A 20,015-nucleotide genomic window follows, 5' to 3' on the forward strand; every position below is an offset into this window, starting at 1 on the left:
TTTTCTTTTGTACTCATTTGTTCTCTTGTTTGTCTTTTTTTTTTTTTTTGGGTTATTAATTGTACATAAATCTCAATTAAGATTTAAGTTAAAACAAAAATAACTAATGCAAATATCAGCTAAGCTTACTGACAGCTTAGATCAGTGCTTGGATATGAGTCAGTGTTCACAGATGTATCTATGTTTAAGCCACAGTTTTACTTTATTATTGAAAACATCTATAGTATGTTTTCTTTGTTGACCTATTTCATGAATTTAGCCCAATGCACGGTCATTCTAAACCTATGTAAGTAAGGGTTTGTCGTTGTTGTACTTCCTGTGACCTGGGAGGGAGACAAATGGAGCCATGTCAGACTTCATTAGAGCTCAGAATAGATCAAAGTGTAGAAAGATTGGATTACATTCATTCTCTTCCATACATTATACACAAGTTTTAGACTCATAAAACTGCTGCTGTGGTAAAATGACTCCATGTGCTGCAATAATGAGAATCTGTTGCTGTGAATCTGGAAAATGAATGCGTAAATGATTGTGAATAAGTGGTAAATAGGACAAAATGAGACGCTGCTGTTGTGCATGATTGTACCTTTGCAGACTGTTTGCTTGTAAATTCTTTCCTTACGTGAGGGTGCCATCTAGTGGACATTTGATGTAATTGCAGTCAAACCTGACATCAGCACAGGGCCAGCTGCCAAAAGATAATAAAACTCACATGCACTCTTAAATCGGATGCACGAGGCACAATAACCATCCTGTGTTGAAATAATGAGTAATAATTACAGCTGTAACCTCAGATGGAGGCCTGTTTTACATTGTGCCCACATTTTAGATATTTGTGTTTTCACATTTGGGGACATACGCTCCCTTGTGTCCACAATCCTAAATCACATCTATGTTTTTTTTCAAGGCTTTACATCATAATGAGCAGAACCAGCGTGAATATGGATGTGATTTCATGAAGGAGCTCCAATTAATAATGAACATGCAGTGTCCCTAAAACTGTTTAAGGTATAATTAATGTATTTGGCCAAAGGACCAACACAGTGGTGGAACTTTTTACGCATGTACTATAATCAAGGCCATACTTGAGGTAATTGTTGTTTACTTGTGGTTGAATATTTCCATGGTATACAACTTAATACTTATTTCCAGCTACATCTGAGACAAATATGATAATATTATGTTTATTCATCACATTTGTGTAAGTGAGTAAAATTATTACGGAAATGGTTGTGATAAACAGAAGGGTCACGTGTTCCCTCACTTGTTGAGGCCATTTTCCGTCTTGTTAAACGAAACAAAAGCACTTAAATGCTGTCTTGCAACAAAAACTGCAAATAAGGCTGTTTTTCTGAATATATTGTAAATCAGGAGTTTACAGTTACACACAGGACACAGCAAACATATTACTTTTTTTTGTTTTAATCATTTCTCAGGACACATGTAGACAGCCACAAGAAACATTAAAAACATCAACAAAATATACAGAAGATAATGACACGATATTCAACAATACATAATAAATAAAGGAATAGGAGATATGATACATCACAAGTATTCATTTTATTATAATCAACATGAATAGAAGTTTCAAAATGCTCAGGTCTGTTCAGTATTTCTTGTAAATAAATACTAGTATTATTTTAATTGTTTTTAAAGAACTGTGCATATATATAATGTAACTAATCATATCACATATTTTACACCAAAAATATTAAAATCGGGGGTTTCTATTGACAAACATTTCGGCTGTTAAATCCGCTTTCTTTTAGCTGCAAAAACAACCAGTCCTGTCTCTCTCTCTTTTTTTTTTTTTTTTTTTTAACCCATATCTGCGGAGCTCTGGAATCTTAAAACCAGACAACAGGACGAGGAAAGCGCTGCATATTTATTATAATTGAATTCGCATAAACCACTTCTGTCCAACAGGAATGAACTGCAGGACAGTAACGCAGCATATGAATCCAAACTGTTCCAACAGAGATCACTGTCTATTTCTAAATCCGCAGGGAGTGATATTCTCTGGGATGGATTTTCAATGGTTTAACTCTGAATGTGACTGCCTTGTAAAATACCGGGTTTCTTCATAGTATTTTTCCATACAAACGTGATGATTTTATAGAATATGACGCATTAGTGCAGATAAAGTCACCCAACATCATACCTCAAATAAACTCAGTTTAAACATGCAGCAGAAAAATTAAACATGCACATTAACGTAGCAGAAAAATGAATCTAAAAACATCATATTTAATATTAAAACAGACTTTTACTGCGCAATTACCACTATTTTTCACACTTAAAGTAAATTACTAATCGTTTTTATTAAGTAATCGTTTCAGTGGAATGACTTTACTTGTAGTGAAGTGGGATATCAAGGGGAGAAAAGAATCTGAATATTTCATCCACCACTGACTGTGGATTCCTGGTCTCTGTGGGACCATAAGATGCTGTACTTGACTCGGAACTCTCGGAAATCTGCTGTAATGATGAGGTATTTTCATGCGTAATTGCTACTTCCAGTGCTGCAACATGTTACCAAGGGGCAAAAATAATATGAAAATAACACCAGTTTGGGTTTCTTTATAATTACAGTGCAGTTACCTGCCAGTTGATGGAAATAGGAATGTCTCATTTCATTTAAAGAGGAGAAGTATCTCATTAAGTCTGATCTCATGTGGGTTATGATGAGCATTTTACGCACTTAGCTCAAATAAATCCGAACCTATGTGCCGACGAGCCTACTTAATATTATGAACAAAAGCTGTAAAATGACAACAGTGAACCATAATTTAAAAATCTTTACATGATGGTATGCTTTTTAGTATGAACTTTACATCCCAAATTTCCTGAAAATTGCGTCTTTATGCTTTGTCTGTGAGACACTTTCCTCTCAAAGCATAAAATCCTGATAGTAGCTCTGGTTTTCTTTTTATCTTTGCACCAGACCAGACTTTTAATCCCACTTTTTACTTTAAAACTCATTCAGACCGTGACTACTTTAATCACGGCACTGTGAATTTTACATATTTCCACAAGAAAATCACATTTTCTTTTCCTTCACCTGATTTGTGCTCCCATTAGATTTCTTACATTTGTCTATTGTTCTGCAAGAAAACAACTGCTACTGTGTTATCCGAGATCCACGCACTTAAATACTACATAGATTTGTGTACATAATAACGTTAAATGACGTATAATTCTTGCATGGTGAGTTTAATATATTCATGATCACAGCTTGGCACATGGTTTAATATTTTTCGGATGCGCAAAATTGGTTAATGTTCCTGTTTTTAACAACAACTTTGCAGTTTTGATAGTTGAAATTTATTGTCAGCCACGATTATCTTTTTTTGTGATTTTTTTTTTCTGGGATTATTGTAGATGTAACTCTTCTTGTTACTATACATCTGTCGTGATTTGTAAGAATTAGGCCAAATGTCCGGGGAACTTGAACGAGGGAAGCGGCAAGTTTATTACCAAGGACAAAAGACGGCGGATAGCTTCCTTCAAAGGGCCTGGAAAACAACCAGACAGAAGCTGCTCAATTTGGCTCCTGACACCGTAAACCTGAAGGACGAAGAGCAGTAAACGACACTAAAACTTCTAATTTTCTAATTGTGGACGCCTTTGAGGCGCAGGACTTTTGCCTGCGTGTCACTTTTAGAAACGCCTGCATTCCTCGCCTTGAAATTACAAAATGTTTTATTTTTATTTATTTATTTTTTCCTGAAACATGCATATGGGTAAAGTATACATGGCTCTGCACAGTTTGTAATGAAAACTTCATCCACCACTGACTGTGTGAGTATTCCTGAGGGCTAGTCTCTGTGGAACTATAAGATGCTTTACACAAAAATGTGCTGTTGATGGTGAGGTGTGGCCATGTGTAATGCGCACCCATGTTGCAACAATTTACCAAACGGCGAAAATAACATAAAACTAATAATTTGGGTTTATTGTAATTATGGTATAGTCACATAGAAGATGATTAGTCAATTAGATAGTCAGTGTGGAGAAAAGATCTCGAATGGGTCATGATTAGCCTTTTACGCAGCAGACTAAACGGATGAAAGTTGGTTTAAGGTGAAACAAAGTTGTAGCTAAAAGGATCGAAAAGACTCGTTTTCTTACTTTCTTTTTTTAACCAGCATTTTACACCACTTCCAGATAGTTACCAGCACCTATTAAGTTTAATGTTAAAGTTTCAGCAAAATGAAACTTGTTCCAGCTCTTGCATGAAAATATGACATTTTTCTGAAAACCTGTATTTACTTTTAAATCCTTCTATCCTATACTTTTGTATTTATATTTTCATCATCATATTTTGATTTAAGTATTTATGTAACCTTAACTTTTAAGGCTGAGGTATTAAATCGCGTTAGAACGGTTAGCCTTTAAAATGTGGACTTAATAAACCATCCTACTGAACAAACAAACCTTCCATATATAGAACAAAATGACAAAGTTCCCAGTTATTCATGAATGAATAATCTTATCTTTGTACTAATTTATAATCTTACTGACTTGAGGCTTGTTTTTAATACTTCAGATTTAATCACTTGTTTTCTGCTCAGTATATCATTTCCATCAGCCTCATTTAAAACCGAGACTCGCTATTACGCATGCGTCACCAGCTTTTTCTTCATGTACACAGTTAAATATAAGAATTAGATGTTATTATACTATTTTTATGCTTGTCTTTCTTGGATGTTAAAACTACAGCACATCAGGGCATGCAGTTATGTGTTTTCATTGAACAGAAACCAAATATTTGGTCTTTTCTGCATCACACAGAATATGATCTGTACAAAGAACTGAAATGTTGCTGATGATTAAATGCAGATTCAGCAATGAGGATAAAAAAAAAAAAAAAAAAAAAAAACTCTATAGCATGCTGTTGTGTGACCTTGCAGTGCCACCTATTGGATTATAGTCGCAATAGTTTAATTTCCAAAAGTAGTGGAGTGTTTTAGGTTTGAAGCTGAATATATGATGGCCTGTGGGGGATATCAAAACTGTGACGAGGTGTTTTACAGGCTGCTTTTTCTCTGTTTCACTCAGGACAATATGGCGATAAAACCTGATAGCATTACAGCACTATCAGAATCTCTGTGCTGTATCTGGAAAAGCAACTGATCCAAGTCTTCATTGTGGGGATATTTTTGACTCTCATGCCACACAGATCGTACTTAATCCCAGTCTGTGAGAAATTTTAGGGCCTCATTGTTGGCATGTTGTTGAAAAGCCCCCTCCAATAAGAGCACAGAGCCCATTGTCTTCTAATGCCCTAGAAGTTTACTGACAAGGACGCAAACACACAGGAGGATAAAACGTTTGTCAAGATTCACAGATATAATTTTACAGGTAGTACCAATTTTAATGGAGACGACTGCTGGAATGATTGTTTTATTTAATGCACAAAATGTCTCATTTTAATAGGTAGGCCCACTGCGTACTAAATTTGTAGTGATATTATCCTGAAGTACTGGCACAATAAAATGAGGACTATTGAAACCTGCAGGAGGTAAAGTGGGGTTATGAGAATGGTTTCAAAGTGATAATTACAACCGAGCTAAAACAGACAATATCAGGTGAGGATTTTTTTTTTTAAACTATTGACAATTAAAGTCTACAATGACCACCAAAAGCAGCCAAATTCTTCCGCGTCAAGGCTTAAGACGCACCGCTGTTGAGACTAAACGTGGGAAAATCTACTAATCTTTTGTGTCTGGTTCAATTTTTTTTTTTTTACACAAAAACAAAGGGCTTATTTTATTGTCTTCCTTATAAACCAGTTGTATTTAAGAACTGTTACGGAATGTGCACAGGCAGCAGGTTATCGAGTCTCCTGTGGCGCAGAAGGCCTGCGTTTGGACACTCCGTCCACTCACCTTGCTACAGTCGGTGCGCATTGATACCATAACCAAACCACACCTCAATCCCTCTCAAATAATAAACCAAATAATATTTAAGCAAATAATGAATACCAAACAGAAGGTTGTGGATTTGTACTTGCCCCCCCTCCTCACCTAATACCAAAATATGTCCTCATGGAGTATTTTGCTTTGCAGTATTGGGAGCAAGGGTGGGGCGGAACAACATATTTTACATATCACGTGACCCTGTATTAACAAATCAACAATTACCTACCCGTTATTCTTCAGGAGTTGCTAAAAGGCTTGCAAGAAGCGTTTGAGGAAAGCTCCATGGAAATGTGTGAGCGGAATCCTTTAAATCCCGGCTATGTTGGTTCTTTGTTGAATTTTGCTCCCCCTGAGTCGCTGTATTTCCCCAACTTACGGGGTAATGGAGCCCACATACCCGGGCTTCATCAGATCCCTTACAACAGGAGAGAGGTGTGCACGCTCCCGTGGACTTCCTCAAGTTCGTGCACGTCTGGACCGGCAGCCGCACCACCACCACCACCACAGAGCAGCCGCGCCTTCGGAGGCTACTGTCCGCCGTTTCTGTCCAACTCTGTGTCTGTAAATACGAACTCGTCCGGTGGCCACGCCAAGGCGCATTTGGAGGAATCTGCGCGCTGCTTTCAGGACACAAACCACAAGAGAGAGGAGTCTGGCAGGCAAGATGAAGTTTACGCAGGGGAGCACGGGGCCGCCGGTGACCGCGGATACTCAGACTTGAACCGGTCACACGGTTCTGCGGCCCAGCTCGGTCCGGATTCAGCAGGTCCCCTTAATGTGAATGGCACCAAACAGGAACAGAATCTAAATCACCCATCATCTAGTAACACATGCTCCAGGACGACTTTTGCAGAAGGTTAGGCACCTTTTTTTTTTTTTTTTAACAATTATTTTGTTGCTTCAATATGTCTAAAAGCATTTAAGAGAATTGTAATTGCATTTGAAGAACAATAGAGACCACAATTTACGCAACAGATTCTTTTATGAGCGCTTTATGAGTGTTTGGATCATACAGTCTATCACATGCTGTTGCTGAAGGCTGGTTAGTTTACTTCACTGCATAATATAACAGTCAGGTTTTTTTGTGGTAACTTTACATGTCATGACGTCAACATAAGTCACATATAATAACACTTTTCCCAAATCTGGTGTCTAGGATTCATAAGAATTGAATGTTTTTGCACTTGCCTTGTACATGATCCTGCCATTTTACATTGTGCAAGAGGGAACACTTATTTCCTTTAAATTGATGCTGAACTTGGTGTTAATGCAAGGCTTAAATTCAAGCATAAAACTAATTTCTGCCTCTGCCCCTTCCAGGTGCCCCATGGTGCTCATCACAAGTGAAAACCAGAAAGAAGAGAAAACCTTACTCGAAGCCACAGCTGGCTGAACTTGAGAATGAATTTATGATGAATGAATTTATCAACAGACAGAAACGCAAAGAGTTATCAGACAGACTGGACCTGAGCGACCAACAAGTGAAAATCTGGTTTCAGAACCGGAGGATGAAGAAGAAGCGGCTGATGCTGCGGGAACAGGCTTTCTCTGCGTATTGATGACCTTTGGACTTGATCATGACCAATAGCGGATCATTGACGGAGCTGAATAATGTGTGTTAATATGATTGTTACGCATCTCGTCCCTTCAGTTTGCGACACTGATAGGCTATTTATAACTATTTGTTATATATTATATGTTACTATTCTCATCACATTAGGCCACGTTTTATGCAATTCCAGCAGTTCATTTGTAATAATATAAAAAATAAAAATGCATTGCAGGTTCGGATGGAGGTTACAAATGGTTATTTCTCACTCTCTCCAGATTTTCCAAATGCACCATTGCGCAGGCTTCACGAAGGCCTAACCCGGAATGATAGAGACTGGAAACTGTTATTTACTTATAATAGTAATAATAGATCTTTTAAAGCAGGAATGTGCTCCTAAATGTTAATATTTGTTTTTATATATGTATTTATGTTTGCCTGCGCATATCGTCTACGTCTGGAAACAACCAGACTGAGCTCAAGTTCATGTCTACGCGAGGATTAAAACTCAGTGTTACAAAGAATATTCTAAGTGCATGTATATAGCATAATCGCTGTTCAGTAAAAAGGCCCGATTTCTGCTGAAGTTATTGTAAGTCTGCTTTAAAAACTGAAGTTGCATCGCTTTTGTTCTGTTTTGACGCGTCCACATTCAAGGTCGATCTATGCGCCGCATGTAGAGCAACAACAAGTTCAATCCAAATGCCTGCAGAAGAACTGAGTTTGCGGATGTGAATAGTTTAATTTTCTACCTGCTTTATAAATGTATCAAATTAAATGTGGATTTAAAAAAAAAATATTTACCGTCAGGTTTTGTGTTCCTAAAAACCAATGTCATCACAAGGTCACAGATCAGATCAGACTGTTGTGTCGGAATCCGTTTTCTGTGCATCCAGTTCTTTATATTTACATGTTGGATATTTCACTTTGGATTGGATTGGGTCCAAATTATTCCAGAAAATATGTCATGTTTTGGGGCAAACACGAGAATGTACGTGGAAAGAATGTATAGAACACATTTTTACGCACACCTGCAGATTAATACGTTTGTGAATAAAGATGTTTTTTAAATGATCATATTTTGTTGGTTGAATTCTTGGATATACAGGTTAAATAGTTAGATTTAGGTCAGTATAGGCTTTATGTTTGTCTGACTGGATTCAATTACTTGCCACAAATGATCACTATAATATTTATGTGTTAAAATACACATACGATGTTTTATTTCTGTACATCCAGAATATAATCTTATTATAATAGAACCAGATGATTATTACTTCTGAAAACCTCTATACTTGTAAAGATGGAAGGAGTTAACTTCCACTTTAGTTAAAATGAACACCCATCATAGCTCGTGGATGTAACTTGTGTATTTGTTGCCTTTAAAATAACTTAATAACATTTTTCTGGGGGGACTTATGAAAGCGAACACCTCGTTATCTCCATTCAGCCGCATCTTGTTAATAATTGTCGTGAAGCTTCAACAGAGTAAATGTAAACATCTGTACACTGCACAACAAAACCTATATCCCCCTTCAGGAATTTTTAGGCAACACATGTTCGCATTTTTCAGACCTGCATGGACTAGATCAGGTATTTTTTTTATTATTATTATTATTATTATTATTATTATTATTATTATTATTATTATTATTATTATTATTATATTTTTTTTTTATTTTATTTTTTTTACCTGTGTGTTCCTTTCACCGTTGCTCATATGGTCCTTGGTCAGTTTAGTATTTACGCGCCTGTGCTCTCCAGCTTGGAGGAGTAATTCCTGCTCAGAATAGACACAGTAGCAGCAGTTGGAGGTAACTTCGCCTTGTGACCAAATGGATCTGGTGTAATTCCGCAGCCATCTGCATCCTGTGCATTCTCATCCAGACTGTTTAGAATGGCAAACCGCTCCCTCTGTGCGTATTAGGACAGATTCTGATGCTGGACATGGAATAGACGTGTTAATATTTACCCAAAGTCTTTATTACTGTTTGGACACTTTGGCTGAGAAGTGGAAAAGCCAAAGCTGCAGGTCACGAGTTGTCATGAAGCCTGCAGCGAAAGGTCAAACTCGAGCTGCTGGTTTCTTCAGCAAAAACAGCCAAGAATTTCCATACAATCATGTAGAGGGGAAACATTAGGAGAGCGGATCTATCCAAGGCCTCTGGTTGCATCATATAATCACATCATCATCACCGCGTGGCTGCAGCCATCGTGTTTCTCCAACACCGCAGTTATATTACAGGATCATAGCAGTTCGGAACATTTCAGAGCTTGTAACTTGTAATGAAACGTGAAGAGGTGGTTCTTCCATTAGTGGCTCTGGCCTTTTTTTGGACTATGCGTGCCCTTTTTTATTGGCACAAATCAGCAATATCATCAGTAGCTCCTAACAGCGTGTATACGTGTGTTTTTATTGTATATATGTATTATTTTAGTCTAAAATGTCGCTAGAGGTTTGTCTGAAACTCTTACTCTCCCCGCAGGTTTCTATAGACACACCACTGGGTTTTATTGCGTGGACTACTTTGAGCTGAGTTTTCTATAGACGCCGTTTTCCCTCAGTATTTGTTGCTTTATTGCTTTACTACCAGACTGCGTCATACAGCCCCTGCGCCTTAAGATAGTGGGGGCACCAAAACAAAGTTAAGGTCAAGTTAGTAGGCTGCACATTGCTACTTCCTACATGGAGCACAAAGTTAGATTTTTGCAGAAATTATCATCAGATTGTGACTTTTTTTTTTTTTTACACAAATACTAACAACAGAAACAAATACACTTCTGATATTATTATTAAAAAACAAAACTATGAATAACAAGTTTAATCAGTGTTTTTACTCATTTTATTTCAGAATGTTAGTGGACCATTTTTCTTTTTCTTTTCTTTTCTTTTCTTTTCTTTTCTTTCTTTTCTTTTCTTTTCTTTTCTTTTCTTTTCTTTTCTTTCCTTTTTTCTCTCTGGTTACCTGGCCCTACTCACTTAATAGTTACGCGTAAAGATTTAATTTTTACGCACAATTTAGCGCCAAAGTTTAAAGAACTAATAATAATAAAAAATGATTAGAATAATTCTTATGGAAGCAGTGTTTTCTAAAAACAAAACACAGCCAGATTATTATTATTATTTTTATTTTTAAAATAGCACCCCACAATAAACACATGAAACAGTCACAACAAGCAACAGGTCGCCTTAACTTTGTCTGTTTGTGATGTTTACAATAATTATTCAGTCCGATATTTGTCTGTAACATTTGATATTTTGCTGCATTACTTAAAATGGCTCCTGATGGGTCAAAATAGTTTTTGGCACACATGCGTCGGAGGAATAAATTTGTCAAGAAACGCCAAGTTTTTGTCCTTATTTGCTTTGTTTTAACTGTTTTAACCACCTCAAACAAAAAAGGATAAGACTAACATTAAACCAATAATCACTAATAAGTTTCTTCCACATTACGCGTGACCTTTAAGCTTAAAACACTCAGGATTTTCTCTTAAAGCCAACATGGCTACGGGCCTCTAATACGACCACAGTGCATTTTACTGATGTTTCCAGTCTTCAGTGTTTGGCCTAAACAAAACCTGATGGTGCCTACATTTTTTTTTTGACATTTTCCTTCTATTTGACAACAAATGATAAACATTAAAAAGAAAACATACTCACAGAGGTAAAGCAACACAATTTAGTCCATCCTTGGAGACATACGGTGTCCGTTCTCAAGTGTTTTGCTTCCTTTTTCCCACAGAGCAGAGGAACTAAACCCTGCAGGCATGACCGGCTTCGTGCAATAAATGATTTGGGTACAGAGGCTTGTTGTTGGTGAATGCTTGGTGGACATCTACAGACGGTCAAAGCCAATTGTTTTGGACTTGGCCATGCATGCCGAATGAGCGCATCATTCATGTCGTTTTTTTTTTTTTTTTTTTTTTTTTTTTTATTCCTCCCTATTATTCCTGCATTCCAAGATAAAACTTTTGTCAAATTGCAGTATTTGCGGGGAGGCTTATATTTGTGTTTTCATTACTCAAATCTGCACTAATATTAAATCGTGATAGATGAGATTAAATGTGAGAGACTCTAAGCCAAACTGTTTTTTAAAGCTCAGGCTTGTATGTTTCCATGGGACGCATAAGACTGCAGCACAATACTTTTATAGTCTTTTGTTTTCCCTGTGTGACGCCTGAGAATCTCTGCATCACACTGCAGGTTAACCAGCTCAGATCTGGTCATAAATTCATTATTATTCGTGTATTTGTTAGCGCATGTTTGTGCATTAAAAACTCCTCTCCCGTTATATGATTGTGGTCATTATGATTAATTATAATAAATGTTAAATGCGTAAAATTCACGTGCGTAAAAAGTGATTAAGTAGTCGCTTTTGATTTGCGCATAGTTGTTCAAGCTTGCGTTTTAAGCAGATGACAACAGTGCAGAGACGGTGTGTGTTTCCATTCTGCTCTCAGTAAAAGTGCGGGGGTCAACTTCAATGTTTCCTACCTAACTGTTGCTATAATCCCACGATGCCTTCTGCAAAGTGGTAAATTTATTGAGCAGTGCGCGTGTGCGGCTGTCATTACATGTCATTACAAGATGGAGATGATGCCGCTGTAAAGCTTTCATTTAAATATTCCAGCGGTGCTCCACAAATTTCTTTTCCGTGAGCTATAGGGCAAAGAAGGCAAGAGAGGAGTTTCCTCTGCAGCAGGGAACCAATGAAGTCTCTTGCATGCGCTCACATGAGTTTCTCCGGACAGTTTTTAATGACTGATATTGATGTATGGTAATTTCTTTGCTGGATCACATGACACAATTACCTCAAGAATCGATCAAGATGTATTGCAGGTCTGCCTACGTTTCCGATTTTTTCTCCCTGGCGGGGTCTTTCCACGCGCCTGTGGTGCTATAGATGGACAAAGTTTAACACAGTCAAGCTGCCAATTCCTTTCCTCTGTTGCAAGGAGGAAAAGGGAAGAGATATGACGGAATACGATGATCGCAGTTGCGCGTCAAATATGTATTTACCGAGTTGTACTTATTACGTTTCGACGCCCGATTTTACTTCAGTCTCCTCCTTTTTACCGCAGACTACTTCGTGCCAGGTTAATTTCCCTTATTCTCCAAACATAACCCAAGTCCAACCTGTTCGAGAAGTCGCTTTCAGGGATTATGGACTGGACCATCCCAGCAAATGGCACTACAGGGGCAATTACGCATCATACTATTCAACGGACGACATAATGCATCGGGACTTGATCCAGTCCTCCAGCAGCAGGGCGGATGTGATATTCAAGAACGAGCCGTTGTACGGTCACCACGGTGGGACCAGCTCGCCCTGCAATTTCTTCACCAGCGTGGGCCGGAATGGGGTTCTCCCCCAGGGCTTCGACCAGTTTTTTGACCCTCCAAACTCGGAGAAGCCGAGCGCGGAGCCCCCCAAACAAAAGACAGACTCTGGTGTTCCCGGAGATGCTGTAAATAACAACCAGGCTGGAACTAAACTGGAGCAGCACAAAGCTGACCCGAGCGGCAGCGTCGACGAGGACTCATCCTCCAACTGCGGCGACAAGAACAACCAACAGAGTAAGTATTTTTCACGTTGTCCTGAGTGTAAGGTGTGTAATTTAGACAATGGGGTGTGTGGGCTCCATGGGTCCAACAACTGCGCTCGTCCAGGGTTATGTGCGGCTTTATAAGCATGCAAAAGCTTTTATATCCCAATAAGATTTACTTTACGGTTGTAAAGGTATTTACAATGGGAAACAGTTAAGTAACCATACTCTGACGGTTGTCTTGTGTCCACCTTCAGTCTATGTTACTACAGGTTGTGCTTATTGATAAGAAAAATTAAACAGAAATCGTTTTATCAAAGTTAGTATGTTGTGCGTCTTTAATAAAAATAATTTTGCCATTGGGAAATCTACTTTAAACATGAGTGTATTCACAAAATGAGTGTAGTAGAAGTTCATTTTAATGCTAATTCCTTTGTTATTGTCTTTCACTCTACGTGTGTGTGTTAGTTCCTGTGTGTGTGTGTGTGTGTGTGTGTGTGTGTGTGTGAGTGTGTGTGTGCGTAAAGGCAAATCACTGTGTATAAATAATAAGTTATCAACTTGCAAACTGTGTTGTGATTCAAATATTTTCACTCAAGTTTAATTTTAGAAGCTATTTGTTAAGTTGTTTTCATTTTTCTTTTGCAGGTTCATCAACCAAGTCCAGGAAGAAGAGGTGTCCTTACACCAAATACCAGATCCGAGAACTTGAACGAGAGTTTTTTTTCAACGTGTACATTAACAAAGAGAAGCGTCTTCAGCTGTCCAGGATGTTAAACCTGTCAGATCGGCAGGTGAAGATTTGGTTTCAAAATAGAAGGATGAAGGAAAAAAAGCTCAACCGCGACCGCCTACAGTATTTCACTGGGAATCCATTATTCTGATATCTGTACACACACACCCCACACACACTTCCACAAACACACACGGGAGTTAAATAGGAGCCACACACACATCTTTTACAGACTGGTCCTTTCTCTCTCTGCATACCCATCGTGTTGAAACAGCAAAAATCTGACATTTGTTTTAAAAAACAACAAAAAACACTACACTTTTGCAAGGAAATTCCACATTTATTTATTTTTTCCCCTCATGTATTTTTCTTTTTCTTTTTTTTTTTTTTGCGTTATTGGCGACACATTTTTCAGCAAAGTGCGAGATGCGCTTTGAAATTATTTATATAGAAAAAATATATAGGCTTCCTTGTGTATGTGCATTTAAAAGACGCATGTAATAAACGTTGTGGTGTGAAATAAAGTAGACACGACAAATGTTGTATAATAGTTACGAAATCTGTCACAAGACAACCAAGTGGCTAAACTTACCAAAAGACCATAAGAAATAGGGGGATTTTCATCAGTTGGAGAAATGTAACGCTTGCAGGCCTGTATAGTCCCGTTATTTCCTTTGCTTTCAAACACTGTTTTGTTTACTAAACCTTGAACCGTCTAGACAGTATAATAAAAGTAGCTGTAAATGTCTAAATAGGGGGCTATTGGACTTTGGGATCCCAACCCCCAGACCACAAGAGGACTGGTTCTCTTTCCTGTCTCAAAGTAGTTTCACTCCAGGCTACAAATGTTAGGAGGATTCGACACATCTTAGTGCATCACGAGTATGTTTAGCTCAGTCTTGATGCTCTTGTGATGTTAATTTAGTTTTAACTCCAAAAAAAAAAGGTAGATATTCCCAGCAGAAGCAGCATCTTTGTGGATATGTGCTTTAAAAAAAACCCATCAACTTAATCTTCGTTTCTGGTAGAGGTGACGTATGTTTTTTTTATGTCCTTAAAATCTCAAAATGTCAAATTAATGCTTCTAAATAACACAAGCTTCTTCTTCATCTTCTTCTTCTTTTTTTAATCAGTAATTCTAATCTGGTATGATGAGTGCAACCATCTGAGCGCCATGCGTAAAAGCTGCGTAAAGTCCTTTTTTTTGTTATTTTTGTAATAATCATGGACAGACTCAATAAATGCATTGATGGCAGAGATACAATCGTTTCATTGATGAGTTCATGTGATGAATTTGAGGTCAGGTCAGACAAACTTAGACTCCTGTGTCAAAAAAATAAATAAATAAATAAATGAAATGGGGGGGGAAAAAAACAACCAAAAAGGGATTGATGCTGGTTCTATCCGTGATCCATCGCAGTTATTTCCCATAAAGGCTATTACAAAAGCGAGGTTTCATTAAGCATTTAAGTGGGTTGTGATCATGTCCTACAGTGAAATTACATTACCAACTGTGTAGGGTGTTTCATTTTGCTACTCGACTTATCCACATGAGGGCGGACTTGCAGCTTTGTCTCAGTCAAAATGCATAGTTCAGCCAAATTTAACATCCACCCTGCATGAAAAAAGAATCCAGCAATGAGGAAATAAAACAGTCAGCAAGGGTTTTATTTAGATTTTTATTTCAGCGACACATATTAACACAGTTCCTGATGCGTTTTTTTTTTCTTTTTAAATCGTATTTCTTATTGTCTTTAATCCGAGAGGAAATCAAAAGCCAGTTGGTTTTACATCATTAAATCGCAGCCTTTTAGTCTCTGAAGAAATAAAAATAAACACAGACAGATGAAGATGTCGTCCAATGCGTCTCAGTCACTGAAATGGATGCAGTATTTGCGCATCAGTGAGTTGTAGTTAACATTTTTCAGTCATGTTCAAGTGTTTTCGAAGGCAAACAACCACGGCCTTTGTCATATGAACCTTAAATGTAGATTTTGACCTTGTGTTGAAGGCCGCTCACCTTTTAGGCCACTGGAATCTGCAGGCCCAGAATATAACATATTATAGCACCGTGAAGGAATATGGACATAAACGTGCTTCTCATTTATTATTATTATTATTATTATTATTATTATTATTATTATTATTATTATTGCTACATTGCACGCGGACCAATTTCTTTTCCTATTTTAAGAGGTTTTTTTTGGAGACATTTGTTCCTATTTTGTTGCTTTCATTGAACTGTTCGTTAAACCTAAACCTTAACATGCGTCTAACATTTGGTTTTTAATTCAATGCGTCATAAATGCAAATAAACAATAAGCATCTTTAAATACTTATGGTACGTTTTAGCAAAAATGCACTTAAGAAAAAAAAAATCATTAAAAAGAAAAAAAAAATCCGCGTTCCTGACCTTAAAATAAGCAGACGCACATCGGTGGTTTTCCATATAATCAACCCTGCGCTGCAATACGGGCCCGTGTTTTTATTATTTTATTCCCTTTTGTGAATGTGAAAGGATTTATTTGCTTAAAAAAATCAAATAGTTGCTCACAATCTGTGTATTTTATCGTGCAAACAAGCAAGACGATCACATTCTGTCCATGTAAATGTATAATACTTTGATTTCTGTTGCGTAAATACCAAAGATCCAGTGTTTTCACGCTACTTTCATTATGTTTTGTTTGCATATTCGACATCAGTTCCTCGTCGTTTGATGTGTCATGCACCAGTATTTTTTTTTATTTTTTTCCTCGCTTATTTTTGGCACAGTCTTTGTCCTGAACTCATTTGCCTCCTCGCAGACAAAAACAATGAAGCCCTGAGTAAAATAATCCCCAGAATGTGCACACACCACCCATCATTAACAGGTTCCTATTTTAGAAAATACATTTGTGACACGTTGCTAACAAATATCTTGTGCAAATATATTGTGCTAAAAAAATCTGTTCAAATAATAAACGATTTTCTATCTGTATTGTGTGGAGTTTTATTGAATGAAGCCTTGCAGGATAGTGTTGACCTTCATGCTCAGCTGCTACAGCTTCTTACTCATTTACATGTATGAAAAGTGGACCCGGCTTTGGTAATAAAATAACAAATGCAGAAATTCAAAGTGTTTCAGGAGGAAGATTACAGCGAACGTGCTGTTTAATTATAATAATGTAGTTTAATTACAAATTCAAGCCTGGAATTAACGAAGAATTAAGAGAGCAAATTAAAATGCTGTTATTTATTTATTAAGTAATCTCATTGTGTTTCCATTCCCAGATATATATGAGTAAATTATGCAAATATGGCCAATGTGGGCTCTGGAGTCGGACTGGGAGTAATGTGGATGTGGGAAGGAAAATAGTGCATTTAGAGCTGGTTACATTCTTTAAATAACAGGCATTTGTCGCCTATATATGCAGCATGTGTCTAAGCAGCTCAATCTGCACATAAACACACTCACTTTACACTTTTACACGAAGACACGAACGCGTTTTGGTAACTTTACGCACGGGGGTGATTACACATAATATGAGGCGACATCGAAGTGTGGAAAAACACTTGGCATATGTGTGTGTTTCATTGAGTCTTTTCATTAAGATTCCTTCAGTTTTTGTGGATTCAGTCTTTGTGGTCTCGCTGTGCAGTCTCTCTCTCTCTCAACCAATTTCAAGTCCGTGTTGTAGGTGTCGCTGTTGACCACGTCTGCATCCTGCAGTACGCGTCTGTGTGCGGGGAGTGGAGGCTGCGTCTCAAGGCCATTTTCAAATCTCATTGGTGGGCTTGTCATGTGGTCGGGAGGCATCCTGACTTACTCGGAGATTGTTTTTCCCGAGATATGTCAGCTTACAAAGGACATCTCTCTCCTCCAAAGAACTTAACCCCCCAAAATGTCCTTTCCCAGTAGCTCACCTGCGGCAAATACATTTTTAGTGGATTCTCTAATTGGTGCTTGCAGGACGGACAGCTTTTACTCCAACAGCAACATGTACATGCCGTCTGGCTCAGAAATGGGAACTTACGGAATGCAAACCTGTGGACTCCTGCCGTCTTTCGGCAAAAGAGGGGAGGTCAACCACCAAAATATGGGCATGAATGTCCACTCGTACATACCTCAGCTAGATAACTGGACTGATCCGAACAGACCCTGCAGAATAGAGCCGCCCAGTCAGATGTCAAACTGTACATTTTCACAGAGCATTAAGGAGGAGAGTAACTGCTGCATGTTCTCCGATAAGAGAGTACAAAAGGTCAGCTCAGATGTCCCCGCATACTCTAACGTTATTCCTGAATCTTGTCCGGTTGACGGTCCTGAGATCCCGGTTCCGGGTTATTTCAGGCTGAGCCAAACTTATGCCAACGGGAAGCTTCAGGAAAACTACTGCCATGAACCTCCAAGTCCAACCCCAACACTGATGCAGCTGAGCCGGGTCACCCCGAAACCGCAGTCCTCTTCTTCTTCGTCCTCTTCGTCTTCCAGTTTAAAGAAAAGCGAGGACGTCCTGAGAGAGGACCCGGAGACCTCAAGGACGCCCGGACCCGAGGATAGCCCGGATCCCAAGTCCGGATCGGAAGAGAAAAGCTGCTCCATGGACGCCTCAGTGTCCAGCCCAGAGCTGCACCAGAAGGAAGGGAAAGGTGGGTTGGCTACAATGAAAGCTTTTATCTTGTGGCGCTGTGCTGAGAAGGCTCCAGCATCATAAAACCAAGTATAAAACACAAACAACCCTAAAGTCGTAATGTTTAATGAGAGTCTTTCTCAGGTTGCAGTAATAAGCAGGAGAGAATGGTTTTACTATGCAGCATGCAGAGTATACCTCCCATTTCCCTTTAGACATTTAAAATAAAATAAAATGCATGTAAAAAAAAATACTCTTTTATTTCAAGGATATTTTATATAGTTTTTAGAAACCTGCAGAAAGTTAATATATGTTGTGATTATTCTATTATATGTGTCTCAGTTAAATATTCAAGTCATTCCAGGTTGTTTTTTAAATATTTGGTGCATTTGCAAATTCAGCTACAAGTGTAATTTAATCTGATTTTAAAGTAGAATATGTCAAAAATTGTGAATGTGATTTTCTATTTCAATAGTTCCACATCCGTATTTTAATTAAAGGTTACATGCTTGATTCAACTTTGAGCTCCTATAAAATTAATAGATGTTTTTAATGCTTGTGTGTGTGTATAGATGTAGCCCTGGTGTGCGCACTGATCAACTGGGGTTTCATTTAATTTTTATTTTATTAGTAGTGGCATGTACGTGACTAATAACAACCCGTGCATGTTATTTATTCTGGGAAAGCGGTTATGTTGTGTGTTATTTCCCCGAGGTGAGATTTGATCCGGATCAGACCCCTGAATCTGAATCTGACTCTGATCTGACGTTCCTCCACAGACTGTAAGACTGACACACCGACGAGCAACTGGTTGACGGCAAAAAGTGGGAGAAAGAAAAGATGTCCCTACACAAAGCACCAGACCTTGGAGTTGGAGAAGGAGTTTCTGTTCAATATGTATTTGACCCGAGAGCGCCGCCTAGAGATCAGCAGGAGCGTCAACCTGACCGACAGGCAGGTCAAGATCTGGTTTCAAAACCGCAGGATGAAACTGAAGAAAATGAACAGAGAAAACCGCATCCGTGAACTGACCTCAAATCTCACCTTTTCGTGAGCCTGCATGTATGTTCGCTGTCTTCTCTTTTTAACCCACGCAGTTTGATGCTTTTGAGTGGCATTGGACGTTTTATCCTCAATTTCAACGAAACTGTGACCATGTATCTATTCCAGTTTTAGTACTTTGTGTGGCGTCGTGTATATGTTTTATTTTATCACAGGGTAACACTTTGGTCTTAAATTATTGGAGTTTATTTCCCCTCTTTTTTTTTTTTTTTTTGCCAGTACACATTACTGAGTCGGGTGTTTTTTTTGGGGGGGTAATAGAGTTACTCTATTTCAGTCATGAAAGCACATTTATTGTCATATAGTGCAACATTTGTTTTAGTGCAAGCCATTTGCTCAGTGGTAAATATTTCAATGGGCTTCAAGCGGCAGAAAATGATGTTAATCTGAATTTATTGCATGTTTGTGGCATGTATCTTGCAATAAATAGATTGTCCAATATTCTTGTTTTGTACTTGTTTGCTTTTAATAATCTCAAGCACTATTTTCTGTCTAAGGCCGACACGGAATCTACGGGCGTTGTCACTCACTTACGGTTTTACTCCAAATTAAATAAGAAATGTAAAAAGAAAAACATTTTCTACGTT

The 20,015-nt window shown here is 38.0% G+C and overlaps 3 protein-coding genes across 3 annotated transcripts; all 3 read left to right on the forward strand.

The window, feature by feature from the left end:
* Window positions 1–6,209: 6,209 nt before the first annotated feature.
* Window positions 6,210–7,639, forward strand: hoxd12a (homeobox D12a). The gene is made up of 2 exons (XM_030125098.1): window positions 6,210–6,783; window positions 7,248–7,639. The coding sequence occupies exons 1-2, from the start codon at window positions 6,210–6,212 to the stop codon at window positions 7,484–7,486; spliced, it is 813 nt and encodes a 270-aa protein (XP_029980958.1). The 3' UTR covers window positions 7,487–7,639.
* A 4,608-nt stretch (window positions 7,640–12,247) lies between these two features.
* Window positions 12,248–13,907, forward strand: hoxd11a (homeobox D11a). The gene is given in 3 exon segments (XM_030125097.1): window positions 12,248–12,412; window positions 12,415–13,054; window positions 13,672–13,907. Coding segments are annotated over 3 exon segments (1,041 nt in total).
* Window positions 13,908–17,585: 3,678 nt separating this feature from the next.
* hoxd10a (homeobox D10a) lies at window positions 17,586–19,569 on the forward strand. Its single transcript, XM_030125185.1, is given in 3 exon segments — window positions 17,586–17,630; window positions 17,632–18,385; window positions 19,146–19,569. Coding segments are annotated over 3 exon segments (1,074 nt in total). The 3' UTR covers window positions 19,421–19,569.
* The last annotated feature ends 446 nt before the right edge of the window (window positions 19,570–20,015 follow it).

The sequence above is a fragment of the Sphaeramia orbicularis genome, chromosome 21, assembly GCF_902148855.1.
Source record: "Sphaeramia orbicularis chromosome 21, fSphaOr1.1, whole genome shotgun sequence".
NCBI lineage: Eukaryota > Metazoa > Chordata > Actinopteri > Kurtiformes > Apogonidae > Sphaeramia > Sphaeramia orbicularis.